The sequence below is a fragment of the Mobula birostris genome, chromosome 9 (genome assembly GCF_030028105.1).
Source record: "Mobula birostris isolate sMobBir1 chromosome 9, sMobBir1.hap1, whole genome shotgun sequence".
Lineage (NCBI taxonomy): Eukaryota > Metazoa > Chordata > Chondrichthyes > Myliobatiformes > Myliobatidae > Mobula > Mobula birostris.
The window spans coordinates 7,105,242-7,121,698 of record NC_092378.1 but is presented as its reverse complement, the minus strand read 5'-3'; the positions used below and the strand labels follow the sequence as shown (position 1 = coordinate 7,121,698).

Here is a 16,457-nt window from a genome sequence, read left to right as displayed (position 1 = left end):
AGATATGCCAACGAGTGGAATGGTGCCACAGCAACAACCTGGCACTCAATGCCAGTAAAACGAAAGAGCTGATTGTGGACTTCAGGAAGGGTAAGATGAAGGAACACATACCAATCCTCATAGAGGGATCAGAAGTGGAGAGAGTGAGCAGTTTCAGAAAGGCAGCATCCATCATGAAGGACTCCCATTGCCCAGGACGTGCCTTCTCATTGCTACCATCAAGCGGAGGTACAGGAGCCTGAAGGCACACACTCAGTGGGTCAGGAACAGCTTCTTTCTCTCTACCATCAGACTTCTGAATGGATAATTAACCCACCTCAGTACTTCTTCCTCTCTTTATGCATTACTTCCTTAATTTATTTTTATATATAAATCTTAGAGTAATTTATAGTTTTATTTCATTATCATGTATTGCATTGTAAAGCAACAAATTTCGTGCCATGTACGGATACTAAACCTGATTCTGATTCTATTTTGCTTTTTAACTATTGATGCATTTTGAATTTGCTTTCTCTGACCAGTGCAGAAAAGCAGCCAGGTCTGGAGGAAAAGGAGCCTTTCGGTCCCACATGACCAGGGTCAGCAACATTTATGACTCTACAACTATCAGACTTCCAAAACAATGTAGATAACTTCATTCACCTCAGTCGTTAACGGATTCCACAACCTACGGAATCACTTTTGAGGACTTTACAACTTCTGTTACAGCCAAAGCGTTACACCATTCACCTCCTCCCTCACCTCCATTCAGGGTCCCAAACAGTCCTTCCAGGCAAGGCATCACTTCACCTGAGAATCTGCTGGGACTGTCAATTGTATCCGGTGCTCCCAGTGCAGCCTCCTCAACATTGGTGAGACTCATTGTAAATTGGGGGACCACTTCTTCCATCTCTTCCGCTCTGCCCGCCAAAAGCGGTACTTCCCGTTCGCCAAACATTTTAATTCCAATTCCCATTCCTATTATGACGTGTCAGTCTGTGGCCTCCTCCTGTGCCAAGATGAGGCCTCCCTCAGGGTGGAGGAGCAACACCTTATGTTCCGTCTGTGTAGCCTCTAACCTGTTGGCATGAATATCAATTTCTCCTTCCAGTAAAGAAATGTTCCCTCTTTCTCACCTCTTCTTGTATTCCCCACTCCAGCCTCTTACCTCTTCTCACCTGCCTATCACCTCCCACTGGGTCTCCTCCTCTTTCCCTTTCTCCCATGGTCCACTCTCCTCTCCTATCAGGTTCCTTCCCTCCAACCTTTGACCTTTCCCACCCACCTGGCTTCACCTATCATCTTTTAGCTATCCTTCTTCCCCTCCCCCCACTTTGGTGCCTTCCCCCTCCCTTCTCAGTCCTGAAGAAGGGTCTCGGCCTGAAACATCGATTGTTCATTAATTTCCATAGATGCTGCCTGACCTGCTGAGTTCCTCCAGCATTTTGTCTGTGTTGCTCTGGATTTCCAGCATCCGCAGACTTTCTCGTGTAAATTCACCTCAGTGTTAATTACCTATTGTTATTTGCACAATGTGTCTTCTTTTGCACATTGCTTGTTTGTCAGTCTTTGCTTATGAAGAGTTTTTCATAAATTCTATTGAGATTCTTTATTTTCCTGTAAATGCCCCCAGGAATATAAGTCTCAATGTTGGATATGGTGACATATATGTACTTTGATTACTAATTTACTTAGACTTTGACTTGAGATCCCTCTGTAAGTCAGTGTTCCCAAATCTATTTAAATAATGCTGTTTTTTTCCTATCGAAAGAAACTGCATTCACTAAATGTTATCATCAGATGAGCTTTTTTCCTGCTTTCTCTGGCCCAGTCTTTATTTGTTTGGACATTGGAAGTCAATCCAGTAGAAAGACCATTAGTTTAAAACCTTGTCTAAATTTTAAAGGTAGGTAAAGACCTTCTCCACCTGATGTTTCAGTCACTGACCCCCTACAGCACCCTGAACATTATGTACAGGGAAAAGATTTGTTTTAAATATTGACGCTAACCTTGCATTGTCAGACGTGGCTACACCAAGATATTATTAGTAAATACAGAACACTTTCTGTTTCTTGATGTGTCAACATGAGCTGAAAAAGCAGGGGAGTTATACTAGCACAATTAGTACTGAGGATTCTCAAACAAAGCAAGGCTGTGATTATGGAAAACAGCCCAGGAACTGAAAGTTTCAATTATAAGGGAGAATTCCTGCAGTTGGTGCAGGTCCAACAAAACAATCCCATGCTCTGTAAATCTACAAGAACTTGAAATCATTAAAATGGGTCAAGTCAAAACTGGGCCACAGATCTCACCCCTTCTCTTTTACTGAGCTACCCATCACCTCTCTCTGGTGCCCCTCCTCCTTCCATTTCCTCCATGGACCACTCTCCTCTCCTATCTGATCCCTTCTTCTTCAGTCCTTCACCTCCTCCACCTGTCACCTCCCAGTTTCATACTTCATACCCTCCTTCCCCACCCACTCACCTTCAGCTATCACCTGTGAGCTTATACTCCTTCCCCTCCCCCACCTTCTGATTCTGGCTTCCTCCCCCTTCCTTTCTAGTCCTGATGAAGCATCTTGGCCCAGAATGTCAACTGTCTATTTCCTTCTTTCTAGAACCTGCCTGAACTATTGAGATCCTCCAGCACTTTATGTATGACGTTCAAGATTTCCAGCATCTGCAGAAGTTCCTGTGCTTATTCTACGTAAGGGTTTCCTCTGTCATTTCTATACAATACACTATGTAGCGTATGATTGAAGGTGACTATTTGAATGCAATATCAGAGGGGGGTTGGTTCAAGGTTCAAAGATCAAAGTCAATTTACTATCAGGGTACGTAAGCATCACTATATGCTTACCTTGAGATTCATTTTATTGCAGGCATTCACACAAAACAAAGAAAAGCGATGGATTCAATGAAAAACTACACACACTGACAAATAATCAATGTGAAAAAGACATCAAACTGTGTAAATAAACAAATAAATAGGTAAATAAATAATACTGAGAGCATGAGTTGTCGAGTCCTTGAAAGTAAACCCATAGGTCGTATAATCAGTTCAGTGTTGAGGTGAGTGAAGTTATCCACACTGGTTCAGGAGCCTGTCGGTTGATGGGGAATAATTGTTTCTGAACCTGGTGGTGTGGGACCCAAGACTCCTGTACCACCTTCCCAATGGCAGCAGCAAGAAGAGAACATGTAGTGTTAAAAACAGGACCAAAGTTGGAGGCGTTGAAAATCAATTTCTGTGCCTGAAGGATATTTGAATGTCCTCCAACCTGGCACTGATTCAGACTATTTTTGCGCCATGACGGATGACGTGAGCAATTATAGTTTTATGACCATGAATGTTCTTGGCAATTTTTTCTACAGAAGTGGTTTGCAACTTGCTTCTCCCAGGCAGTGTCTTTACAAGACGGCTGACCCCAGCCATTATCAATTCTCTTCAGAGATTGTCTGCCTGGTGTCAGCGGTCGCATAACCAGGACTTGTGATATGCACCAGCTGCTCGTATGACCGTCCACCTCCTGCTCCCATGGATTCATGTAACCCTGATCTGGGTGGGGGGGAGGGGCATAGATTATGATACATCAGACAAATATGAAAGGGGAAAATGGACAAGGTTTTTTTTAAATGTATATCAAAATATATTTACAAGAATAAACCGTGCAATGCCTTTTCATATGTTCTTAGTCAATGCTTTAAGTAGTGGTCTATTGCATTCTTTAAAATATTGTATCATTTCTTAATGCATGCATTACTAAATGACAATAAAAGAGGACTGCGTGTCTTCATAATCTAAACCTATAGCACTGTTGCCTCTCATGTGGGCCCCTGGGGTGATAGATTACTACAATAATTGAGGGTCTTCCTCGTACAGCCTGGCCTTCCGGTGGTAGAAGAACCCTATCTCTTGGTTGACATGGACGAGTTGGAACAAAGAAACTATTTCTGCACTCTATTGCTCTATGTTGCTATGACCATGACTATGTTAGTAAAAACTTACATCCATATAATTTGACAAGTGCACAGAGGTGATGCCAACATCGTCGAGCATTAAGAATTCGGAAGGGTAACAGTGACTGTATTTTTGGGTGAGCGTAGATGAATTGTGATGCGCTAGAAAATCGTCAAGTTTATTGCGTTCTCTCAGGATGGTTCTTATCGGCTTGAAGTGGGTTAGAGGAATCCTGCAAAATGCATTAAATATTTCATGTAAGTAAAGCACGCTAAAAATGAAGTGCAGAACTGGTGGTCACTAAGTGCAAGGCAATCAATCGTTCTGTTTTCCTCTCTCCTCTGGCCACATTTATTGTCTGGTATGGCACCGGGTGATAGGATGGTGCGATGGTAGTCTGTACCAGGGGTGTAGTGGTTACCTGCTACTGGACTTTGGAACAAAATATTCCGGGTTCGAATCCCGCTGGCTCCTTGCGTGCTTTCCATCCGTACTGGTTGAGCATTGAGCAAGTAGCTCGGCCTCGTAAAACAGACTTACACTAAAGAAACGGCAAACAATGTGCCAAACGAGGCGCAGCGAGGAACTTTACCTCCTTTTACTTATGGCACTGGGTACGCCATTGGACAAACTGTCTATGGCTCCCTGTCGGACAGTGGTTTCCTTGAGGACCTGATTGAATATGAGGCCAATCAACCTATAGATCACCAATATCCTACCTGGTAATCCAAACAGGATATTGTTTAATTTCTGATGAGATCTGGGAGTCACAGGCAAGGCGAGCATTTATTACACATCCCCAATCAGTAAAGAAAGTGATGGTGAGTTGTATTCCTGAACTCCTCCAGTCCTTCTGGTGGAGGTAGTCTGACAGTATTATTGGCATGGAAGTTCCTAGATTCGAACTGGACACGATGAAGGAATGGAAGTATTTTTCCAGGGCAGGATTGAGAGGAAACTGGCTGATAGTGGCGATCCCATATACCTGATGCCCTCATCCTTCTTTGTCATTGCTGCGGGTTTAGAAGCCACTGTTAGAGAACTTTGGACAGATCGGACACTACTGATGTTACTGCATCACTATTACAGCCTGGGGTGTCAGAGTTTGCGGTTCAATTCCGGCTCCAACTGTAAGGAGTTTGTACGTTCTCGCCATGACTTCATGGTTTCCTCCAGGTGCTTCAGCTTCCTCCCAAGGTCCAAAGACCGAACAGTTTGTTGGTTAATTGGTAATTTATAAATTGTCCTGTCATCAGACTGGTGTTAAATCGGTGGGTTGCTGGGTAATGCGGATCATTGTGTCAGAAGGGCCTGTTCTGTGCTGTATCTCCAAATAAACATTAATAAATAAATAACAGCCATACATTTTGTAAAACGTACCCCCTACAGTCACTCACTGCCTGTCAGTACTGGGGATAAATCTCCATGATGGTTAAACAGTAGCTACTTTGTCCTGGATGGTGTCTGGCTTCTCGAACGCAATTCACTTAAGCAAGCTGAGGGTCCTAACATGTCTTTCAGAACATGCCTGGCTCTAGGGTGTCGGGAGGTGAGCTATTCACCACAGGATAACCCACACCCCCCCCCCATTCCGCACTGGTTGGTATGGTATTTATGTGGGGCAGCTTGGTAACATAGTGGCTCACATAACGCTATTGCAGCACCAACTGTTCAATTCCTGACGCCTCCGTAAGGAGTCTGTACATTCTACACCCCAAAGATGCATGCGTTAGCGTTAGTAAAGGGCATGCCACTTTGGCTTTGGAAGCATGGCGACACTTACTTGCGGGGCAGCACAGTAGCATAGTAGTTAGCGCAATGCTTTCCTGTACCAGCAACACGGGTTCAATTCCCACCACTGCCTGTAAGGAGTTTGTACCTTCTCCCCGTAACTGTGTGTGTTTCGTCCAGGTGCTCCAGTTTCCTCCCAGAATCCGAAGATGTACTAGTTGGTAGGTTAATTCGCTGTTGTAAATTGTCGCATGATTTGGCTGGGATGAAATCGGAGGACTGCTGGGCAGTGCAGTTCCATATTGTACCCCAATAAAAAAAGTTCTCAGACTGGGTGTTGGTTGTTGACAAAAAAACACAACATTTCTCTGTGTACAATGTACATGTAACAAATAAAACAATTTTTTATATTTATGTGGCTGGTCCAGCTGAGTTTATAGTCAGTGGAGATGGCGAGCCGCAAAATGATGGTAATACCCTTGAAAGCGTAGGTAGGTAACTATTCTCTCTCATATTGGAGATAGTTATTGTCTTTCTCTTCTATGGTACGAGTGTGACCACGTACAAGTACTACAAAGAGGGCACGACGGCAGCTATACTTCCTGAGGAGTTTGACATGATTTGGTATGTCACTAAAGACACTCAAAAATTCCTACAGATGTACCTTGCAGAGCATTCCAACCATCTGCATCACAGTCTGGTATGGGTGGGGGGGGGGGGTGCGGTTTCTACTGCACAGGATCAAAATAAGCTGCAGAAAATTGTGAACTCAGTCAGCTCCACCATGGACACCAGCCTCCCCAGCATCCAGAACATCTTCTAGAAGCAATGCCTCAAGAAAGTGGCATCCATCATTAAGGACCCCCATCACCCAGGACGTGCCCTCTTCTCATTGCTACCATCAGGGAGGAGGTACAGAAGCCTGAAGGCACACACTCAATGATTCAGGAACAGCTTTTTCCCCTCTGATATCCAATTTCTGAATGGACACTGAACCCATGAATACTACCTCACTAATTTTTATTTCTCTCTTTGCACTGTTTATTTATTTATATATGCCAAGTTCTTTCTGTGCAATTACCTCAAGCACAGTTGGGTGGAAGCGATAAGCAGGCAAGAAGAGGGAAGAGGCCAGAGTGGCAAATAGAAGAGGGGAGGGAGAGGGAATTTTTTTTACTGGAAGGAGAAATCAATGTTCATGCCATCAGTTTGGAGGCTACCCAGATGGAATATAAGGTGTTGCTCTCCACCCTGAGGGTGGCCTCATTGTGGCATATGAGGAGGCCATGGGCCAACGTTTTGGAACAGGAAAGGGAACGGGAATTAAAATGTTTGGCCACCCGGAAGTTCTACTTCTGGCAGATGGAGCGGAGTTGTTCGACGGGTCTCACCCATGTAGAGAAGGCTGTATCACGAGCACCAGACACAATAGGCAACCCCAGCAGATTCACAGGTGAAGTGTTGCCTCACCTGGAAGGACTGTTTGGGGCCCTGAATGGAGGTGAGGGAGGAGCTGAATGAGCAGGTGAAGAACTTTGGCTGCTTGCAGGCATAAGCGCCGGGAGGGAGATTAGTGAGGAGGAATGAATGGACATTGGAATCACAGAGGGAGTGGTCCCTGCAGAAAGCAGAGAAGGGGAGGTAAAGATGTGGTAGGATCCCTTTGGAGCTGGCAGAAGTTGCGGAGAATGGTGTGTTGGATGCGGAGGCTAACGGGTTGGTAGGCAAAGACAAGAGGAACTCTATCACTGTTAAGACTGTGGGAAGATGGGGTGAGTGCATTGGCTATATTTGAGAGGGAGTTAGATATGGCCCTTGTGGCTAAAGGGATCAGGGGGTATAGAGGGAAGGCTGGTGCAGGGTTCTGAGTTGGATGACCAGCCATGATCATACTGAATGGGGGTGCAGGCTCAAAGGGCTGAATGGCCTACTCCTGCACCTATTTTCTATGTTTCTATGTTTGGGAAATGGAGGAGATGCAGGTGAGGACAGCAACAATGGTGGAGGAAGGGAAACCACTTTGAAGAAGGAGGACATCTCTGATGCTCTGGAAGGAAAGATTATTTCTTGGCACTGAGTTGTAACAGGGTAGTAAATTACAGAGCATCCACACAAACTGGTGCGAGAGCCATCTCAATCTCACGGGTTTGGAGGGACCAGAGTGTGTATTCCCTGGATTTACGCAGCCAAGGAAACCAGCTGGTTTCACTAGGTTTATAAAAGATGTTGGTTGACAGTTTGTTTCCAGAGATGGAGACAGGGAGATTGAGAAAGGGGAAGGATTTGTCAGAAATGGACAAAATGAATTTAAGGACAGGGTGGAAGTTCAGAGCTATGCTGATGAAATTGACGAGCTCAGCATGGGTTCGGAAGCAGCACCAATGCAGTCGTCAATGTAGCAGAGAAAAAACTGAGGGGCAGTACCAGAGAAGGCTTGAAACATGGATTGTTCTACGTAGCTAACAAAAAGGCCAGGCATAGCTGGGCCTGAGCATGTGCCCAAGGCCTCGCCATAAGTCTGGAGAAAGTGGAATGAGATGAGTGGAGGATGTTGAGGACCAGTTCTGCGAGATGGAGGAAGGTGGTGGTGGAGGGTAACTGGTTGGTTCTTTTATTGAGAAGGGAGCAGAGCACCTGCTGCCTATTGTGTCCGCCTGCTCCTTTCCCACTGAGCTTGTGCCCTTGTACCTCGACTCCATCCTATCCACTTTGACCAGTGCATCTGATTTTCTGCTTATGGGAGACTTCGGCTTGTTACTTAATGTAGCCAACCCTATTCTTTCTGACCTGGTCAACCCTATGTAGACTTCATCATGCCTCAGATGCGAACATGGAGAGGATGTTTCCTTCCTACAATGGGGGAGTCTACGAGGAGAGGGCACAGCCTCAGAATAGAAAGATAGCTCTTTCGAACACAGATGATGAGGAATTTCTTTTACAAGTGGGTGGTGAATCTGTAGAATTCATTGCCACAGACAGTCAACTCATTGGGTATACTTAAATTGGAGGTTGACAGGTTCTTGATTAGCAAGGTGTCAAAGGTTACAGGGAGAATGCAGGAGAGTGAGGTTGACAGGGATAATAAATCAGCCATCATGAAATGGCAAAGTAGACCTGATGGGCTGAATGGCCTAATTCTGCCCCTGTGTTTGGTCTTATGTTATCTTGCAGAAGTGGAAAATGCCCCACTTTATTCTAAAAAGTTGTTTAATATTTGAAACATGCATGGGTACTCGTACATTCTCCATATATTTTCCCAATGAATACTTTACTTGGTCGAGCACTATGTACCCAAGTGGACTCTTATTCTGCGGGCTACTTGGAGGCACCAGATACTCAGAAGAGCATGATCCGATGCTGGAAGATCATGAACTCAGTGTATGATTCACCTTGGTCCATGTGGAACTTTGTGATCTCCCAGTAAAAGGAGATGTCCACAATTGCCTTCTGTCAACCGGCACATTCCAAAGATTAAAGATTGAAAAGATTAACGATTAAGAATTCGCTTTATTTGTCACTTGTACGTCAAAACACAGTGAAATGCATCATTTATGTCGAATCAGATCAGTAAGGATGTGCTGGGACCACTCCACAAGTGCCACCATGTTTCCACCACCAACATAGTGTCTTTATGGCGGGAAATTGGAGCACCCAGAGGAAACACGCATGGTCACAGGGGGAATGCACAAACTCCTTACAGACGGAGATGGGAATTGAACCCTGATCAGTGATTGCTGGTGCTGCAGAGTGATTATGCTAATCGCCACACTACCGTGACAAAAGGAGCAGGAGTGGGTGCTCATTGGTGCATTGAAAATCAGCCCTCAGTTACACAATCTCTCAAGTACTTCACGGCATTGGTTAATGAGGAAACATTAAACTGGCGATACTATGAACGTAGAGAAGGTGTGTGTCAAATGTTTTTATTGTACATAATAAGAATGAAGTATATTTTTGAAATTTTAAAAAGATAGGTGTCTCTTTAAATTCATTGAAGTTACAATTATTTGTATTATTATTTGAAACTGTACAAATGCAAGAGATATACGGTTAAAAGTTCTATAAACAACTCTGTTCTGTACACTGGCACCTTGATTTATTTTGCAGAAAATAGCAAAGAGTTTGAAGAAATTGTGAAAAATAATTCATCAAAAGCACTTGAGGACTTTTGTATCAAAACAATGAGGTACCAGCAGATGGTCAAATATTTATTTACTTACTGAGATACAGCATGGGATAGTCCCTTCCAGCTCTTCGAGCTGTGCTGCCCAGCCATCCCCCAGTTTAACCCTAGCCTAATTTTTAAAGGTCAAAGTTTCAAAGATTCAAAGGTCCAATTTAATATCAGAGTAATGTATACAATATACATCCTGAAATGCCTTTCCTTTGAAAACAGCCGCGAAAACAGAGAAGTACCCCAAAGAATGAACAACAGTTAAACAGTTAGAACCCCAAAGTCCTCCCCAGCTCCCCCCTCCCATGCGTAAGTGGCAGCGAGCAACAATCTCCCCTCCCCCCACTGGCAAAAAAAAGCAAGCATGGGCACCCGCAACCGAGCACTCAGCGTGAGCAAAGCCATAGCAAAGACATAGACTTGCAATTACCCTAAAGACTTCGCGTTTCATCCAGCTTTCGACATACCACCGGCTCTCTCTCTCTCTCCCTAACAAGGGAGAAGGAGGCGTCTCCATTTTTCACCAGAGAGCAGGGAGACATAACAAACAACTCGCTGGTTTACGATGTTAACAGGACAATTCACGATGACCAATTAACCCATCAACCAGTACGTCTTTGGACGATGGGAGGAAACCAGAACACCTGGAGAAAACCCACGGGGTCATGGGGGAAACATTCAAACTCCTTACACCAATGATGGGAATTGAACCCAGGTTGCCTGGTACTGTCGAGTGTTGTGCTAACCACTATGCTACCGTGCGGCCCAATAAACATGATCTACTGTAATATTCAAAAGATGCTGCAAATATTTAATAATTCAAGTTGCACCTGCAGCAAGAGAAACTGAACTAATGCTTCAGGTTATTGGATTTTCATCAGAACAGAAATGCCCCCACCATTCCCTTTACAATCCCAATAGTTTTTGTTTCAATTTCAGAAATCCAGCATCTGCAGAATGGTATTATTTTGACACTCAGCGTCTCAGTTTAAAAATTGCATTTACATCTTCAATTCATGTATCAAATGTTCCTGCCAAAACATATCCTATTAGATCAACTAAAGGTTGGATCTATTTTCAAGTTCCCAGTTCCCAGTAAGGCGTGCAGTTTTATTACATAAATACATTGTATGTTAGACAGAAGGCATAAACCGTAAGCTTATTACTTATAATGTTTTCATTAAGCACACCTGAAAAAGTCCGATTTCAGCCATCCATCTCCAATGATCCTTACTTCCTGTTCATTTCCATAATTCTCCGAGCATATTGGTTCATTAGAATTAAAAGGATTCAGAAATCACTCACCTCATCAAAGATTCTGCAAGGTGAATTGAAATTAAACTTATCATCAGCCACTTCATTTCGGCTTTGACTAGACGGACAGAACTAACGCTTGTTGCATCAAAGTACGCCAATGACCCAAAATGACTGAGTCAGTTTACTGAGCTCGATGGTCATCTAGACCCATGACTGATGAGCAAACAAATGGCTCGATCGCTCTTTGGCTTCTGAAAATTGCTTCTTTATGTTACGCAATAACTTGGAAATTTGAACAGGTTGACATAAATATTGTGGATGGCTATTACAATGAAACAATGTACTCTTTAAATAATGTTAGGTAAGAAGACTAATTGCGGGACTTTTTTAAATTATACTGTATTTTGTGCATTTCTTGACAACATGAGAAATGGCAGCAGGATTAGCCCACTATGACATAGTGCCTAATCTGCACTGACTAAGATCCAGACTTACACTTCATTTCAGAGCCATTTTCTTGTACTAATTCCATGTTCTATTGATCACTGCCTTGAAAATACTGAGTGACTGTGACTCCACCACTTCTAAGGCTAGATCATTTACCACTTTCTCGGTGAAGAAACGTCTCCCCAACTTTATCCCGAATCCCTTATTTAAGGCAACAGCCCTTGATTCTAAACGTTCCACCCAAAAGAAACATCAATACATCTACCCTGTTAAGACTCTTAAGAATTTTGCACATGGTAATTCAAAGTGCATATATCTCACCATATACTACCTTGAGGTTCAATTTCTAGCAGGCATGTAGAGGAAAATAAAGAAATACAATAGAATTTATGAAATACTGTGAAATATAGTGGTTGTCCACTGTGTCCGACGATGACAGGAAATCTGTGTAGGTGAGTTTTTAGAAGTGGAAAAGCCGTTCTGGGGCAATTCCACTCTCCCGACCTCAAAAGTCCTGGTTCAGTGGTACGAGTCGTCATCACAAACTGGGTCTTCCTTGGCTGCAGTGGATGACCATGATGTCTTCTATGTCTTGTCATACCCTTCGCTCTCTATGGAGCGTTGCAGTACCACCTTCCTGACCATTGGATCTCACTATAGATCTCATCCACCCAGTCCGCTAGAGCTGACTTGGCATGCTAGAACAGGCATGTCCCTCTCTCATCGGGGTATGAGGCTGCTGGCTACCCTCACCTAGTTTAGGTCATCTATCGAGGCAGTGTACCGGGGTGTGGCCGCTGTCACATGCAAACAGTTACTTGGAGCCACAGGTGAGAGCTGAGGGTCCAGTGGGGACCAAACGTCAGTGAGCTGCCCCATAATGGACATAACAAGCCTCTTCACCAAAGGTGCTACCCCTCCTTGGACACCCCATATGCCCCTACTATATAAAAAATATAAAAACTGGCAAATAAACAAGGGGCAAAAAGAAGACAAAACATACAAATAATAAAAAAAACTGAGAACGTGAGTTATAGAGTCCTTGAAAGTGAGTCTATAGGTTGTGGGGTCAGAACAGCATTCGGGTAAGTGAAATGAGATTGTGTCATTCTTCTAAACACCATGGAGTACAGTCTCCTTAATCACTCCCAGATGACAAATGCACTATTTGAGGAATCAAACTGGAGAAACTTCACTGCAAGCCCCTAACAGAGTCTTTGTCATTACAGTACTTAGGTAGGGAGATTGGACCTGTCCACAATTTTCCTGATCAAGTCTCATCAGAGGCTCTACATAACTGGAGCAAGACATATCTACTCTTGGACTCAAATAATCTTGCAATTAAAGCCAATTGTCTTATTCATTGCTTGCATTTTCAACATCCAGTGATTAGATTATTAGATTATGAAGACACGTAGTCCTTTTTTATTGTCATTTAGTAATGCATGCATTAAGAAATGATACAATATTTCCTCTGGTGTGATATCACAGAAACACAGGACAGACCAAGACTGAAAAAACCTAAAACAAAAACACATAATTATAACATATAGTTACAACAGTGCAACAATACCATAACTTGATGAAGAAGTCCATGAGCACAGTAAAAAGTTCAAAGTCTCTCAAATGTCCCACATCTCACACAGATGGGAAGAAGGAAGAAAAACTCTTTCTGCCATACCCGACAACAGTCCGACTCTGAGTCATCCGAAAACTTCGAGCTCTGATCAGCACTCCGACACCGGAGCGCCATCTCTATCCGAACAATTCGACCTCCATCTCGGTCGCCAGCAGCCAGCAAAGCCGGGGATTTTGAGGCCTTCCCTCCGAAAGATTCCTGATCACGCAGTAACAACAGCAGCGAACTGGCATTTCAGAAATTTTTCCAGATGTTCCTCTGTGCTTTCACGTCCGTCTCCATCAATTGTCCACGGCCCCTATTTAACGAATACGATATCATTTTTCACTGGAGAGCTGCGCACGCGTGGCGTGCTGCTCTCTCTCTTCCCGCCGATTCATGAGTTCCCTCTAAACATCAACACCTTTCAATCTCTCACCAATTTAATAAGTATTTTATTGTTTCTACTAAATAGTTGGCGTCACCATTCTTCCATCTGCAAAGTCTTTGACCATTCACATAACCTATCTCTTTCCTCAAAGTCTCACAGCCCACACTGCCTTTGCATCAGAAGCATTACATTTGATCTCTTCTTAAGACTAGAAGACATGGGAGCTGAATTAGTCCATCAAGTCTGCTCTGCTATTCTATTATGCTGATTTATTTTCTCTTCTCATCTCTATTCCAAAGGGACATCCTTGTATTAACAGCAGTGCCTCTCTGGTCCTAGACTCCCTCACTATAGGAAACATCCTCTCCACATTCACTCTGTCTAGGCCTTTCAATATTCGGTAGACTTCAATGAGATCCTCCCACATTCTTCTAAATTCCAGTGAGTACAAGCTCAGGGTCACCAAACGGTCCTCATATGTTAACCCTCTCATTCCCAAACTGAATCTTTGATATAAATTGTGAACAATTAGAGGCACAACAAAAAATTTCTGCATTCAATCCACTGGTCACGGACTCCTAACACAATCCTACTCCCTGTTTTCTGTCAATTATAGACTCCTATTAATATATTACCTTCAATATCCTGTCTTTCAGTTTTATGAAAACACCTCTTGTGGAAACTTCATTGAAGGTCTTCTGAAAATCTAAATGCTAGTTCACCCTCCAAACATTCCAACAAATCTTTTCAAATACCACTTCCCTTTTGAAAATGGATACTATTTTGCCCAAGTTGTTGCCACTTTTATAAATAATAGATTCCAACATTTTCCTTACATTAATATTGGAACTGGAATTGGTTTATTATTGTCACGTCTACCAAGAAAAAGTGTAAAACTTACTTTTGCCAGTTATCCATATGGATCCTTTGACTTCTTAAGGTTGTTATGGCTAGGGAAGGCAGTGTAGTTAACCTCCCACTATCTATCAAACGCTCCCAATAGGGCAAGTCCCAAGTAGCCTCTGACAACCAAGTTCGGCTCCTGACCTTCACGTGTGACTTAGCTACTAAGCCCGGTGGAACCAATTCTACTAACAGGAGAAGGGGAAAAGGTGGGTTACTGGCACCTTCAAACCAGTTGCTTCAGGCAGTTCGGACTCATCAGCCGTGGTTGTCAGCTCACCTAGGAGCAGGAAAACTCCAATCTCAAACCTCTGCTGCCTTGCGGCTACACCCACTCATGGGGAAGGCTTCGGGAGTAAACCCCGAGGAAAAATCTGGAACACGAGGAATTCTGCAGATGCTGGAATTTCAAGCAACTCACATCAAAGTTGCTGGTGAACGCAGCAGGCCAGGCAGCATCTCTAGGAAGAGGTACAGTCGACGTTTCAGGCCGAGACCCTTCGTCAGGACTAACTGAAAGAAGAGCTAGTAAGAGATTTGAAAATGGGAGGGAGAGGCTAGTAAGAGATGTTTCAAATCTCTTACTAGCTCTTCCAGCTGCCTAGATGGCACCAAATGGCTGCCTCTTTCAGCTCACTGGAGGAAACAGCGTAAATTCCTCTCTTTAATGTCTCTTTTCTGCCTTTCCAAAGAGACTAGGGTTCTATCGAGATCCCTGATCTGCAATAGCACTGAAAACTGCTGTTTTTCAGGGCAGATGAGTTCCCACTCCTGGAGCTCGCCGGCCGGTCATTTTCCAACATTCACCAGCGCGGGTGATGTCGCCTCTGGGGTGCGGCCCTGCGTGGCCCTGTGGACGACCAGCTCCGTGCTGGTGTTACCAACTGAGGCGTCACAGGAGAAAGAACATCAGGATTTTGCTGTGGCTGACAGAGGTCTCTGTAATCAAGTGACTGCTGCCTCTCTCTCCCTCTTGATGGAGGGGAGAGTTTGCTGCCAATTCCCAAGTCAGAGAATCCTGGAATAACAAGCGATGCGGCAGACCTTAATATCGTACAGTGACTGTTGGTCTCCTCTTTCGCTGTGAAATGGGTGACATCTCTCTGTCCCTTGTTAGTGAGAGAGAGAGAGCCTGTGGTACGTCGAACTGTCGGGTAAACAATAGTTCTTGTGGACTGCAGACCATGGTCTCTCTGCTGTTGCTTGGTGGGTGGTGGGTGCTGACACTTTTTGCTGAAATGGGTGTGGGACGGGGGAGGTCGATGTGTTGATACTTTGTTGCTGTTTGTCCAGGAGAGGGGCAGAGGGGGCTTTAGGGTTCTAATGTTTTTTTTTGTCATTCATTCTTTTGGGGTTCTTCCATTTTCCATGGATGTCTGCAAAGACTAAGTATTTCAAGTTGTATATCGTATACGTTCTCTGAAAATAAATGGAAACATTTGAACCCTATTTCCCATTATATCAACATATTTACCTTTAAGCCTTTAACTTAAACTCTTATGTTAATTACATGAGCGTTATTTCCCCATTTTTTTACCTTTTGCAAATTACTCTCTGCTTTCCTTTCCTCAATATTGAAGCTACAATAGAAAGATAAATCCCCAGACTAGCAGTGATCCCTTTAGAACAGAGATCAGAATCAGGTTTAATATCACTGGCTTATGCCATGAAATTTGTTGTCTTTGCGAGAGCAATATGATGTAATACAGAAAAAAAAAATGAAATTACGGTATATATGTGTGGGTACGTGGCCAAGTGGTTAAGGCATTGGACTAGCTGCCTGAAGGTCGTGAGTTCGAGCCCCAGTCGAGAGAACGTGTTGTGTCCTTGAGCAAGGCATTGCTCTGCGACGACACTGGTGCCAAGCTGTATGGGTCCTAATGCCCTTCCCTTGGACAACATTGGTGTTGTGGAGAGGGGAGACTTGCAGCATGGGCAACTACTGGTCTTCCATACAACCTTGCCCAGGCCTGCGCCCTGGAGAGTGAAGACTTTCC

The 16,457-nt window shown here is 43.9% G+C and overlaps 1 protein-coding gene across 1 annotated transcript in view; it reads right to left on the bottom strand.

Annotated features, from left to right (window-relative positions):
• The window catches only part of LOC140203307 (cathepsin E-like), a 46,195-nt gene extending 34,990 nt beyond the window's left edge, over window positions 1-11,205 (bottom strand). The window contains exons 1-2 of the mRNA XM_072269322.1: window positions 11,150-11,205; window positions 3,988-4,171 (exon numbers count right to left, since the gene is read on the bottom strand). Of these exons, the coding sequence (XP_072125423.1) occupies window positions 3,988-4,171; window positions 11,150-11,205 (240 nt within the window). The remainder of the gene's footprint in view (window positions 1-3,987; window positions 4,172-11,149) is intronic.
• Between the last annotated feature and the right edge of the window lie 5,252 nt (window positions 11,206-16,457).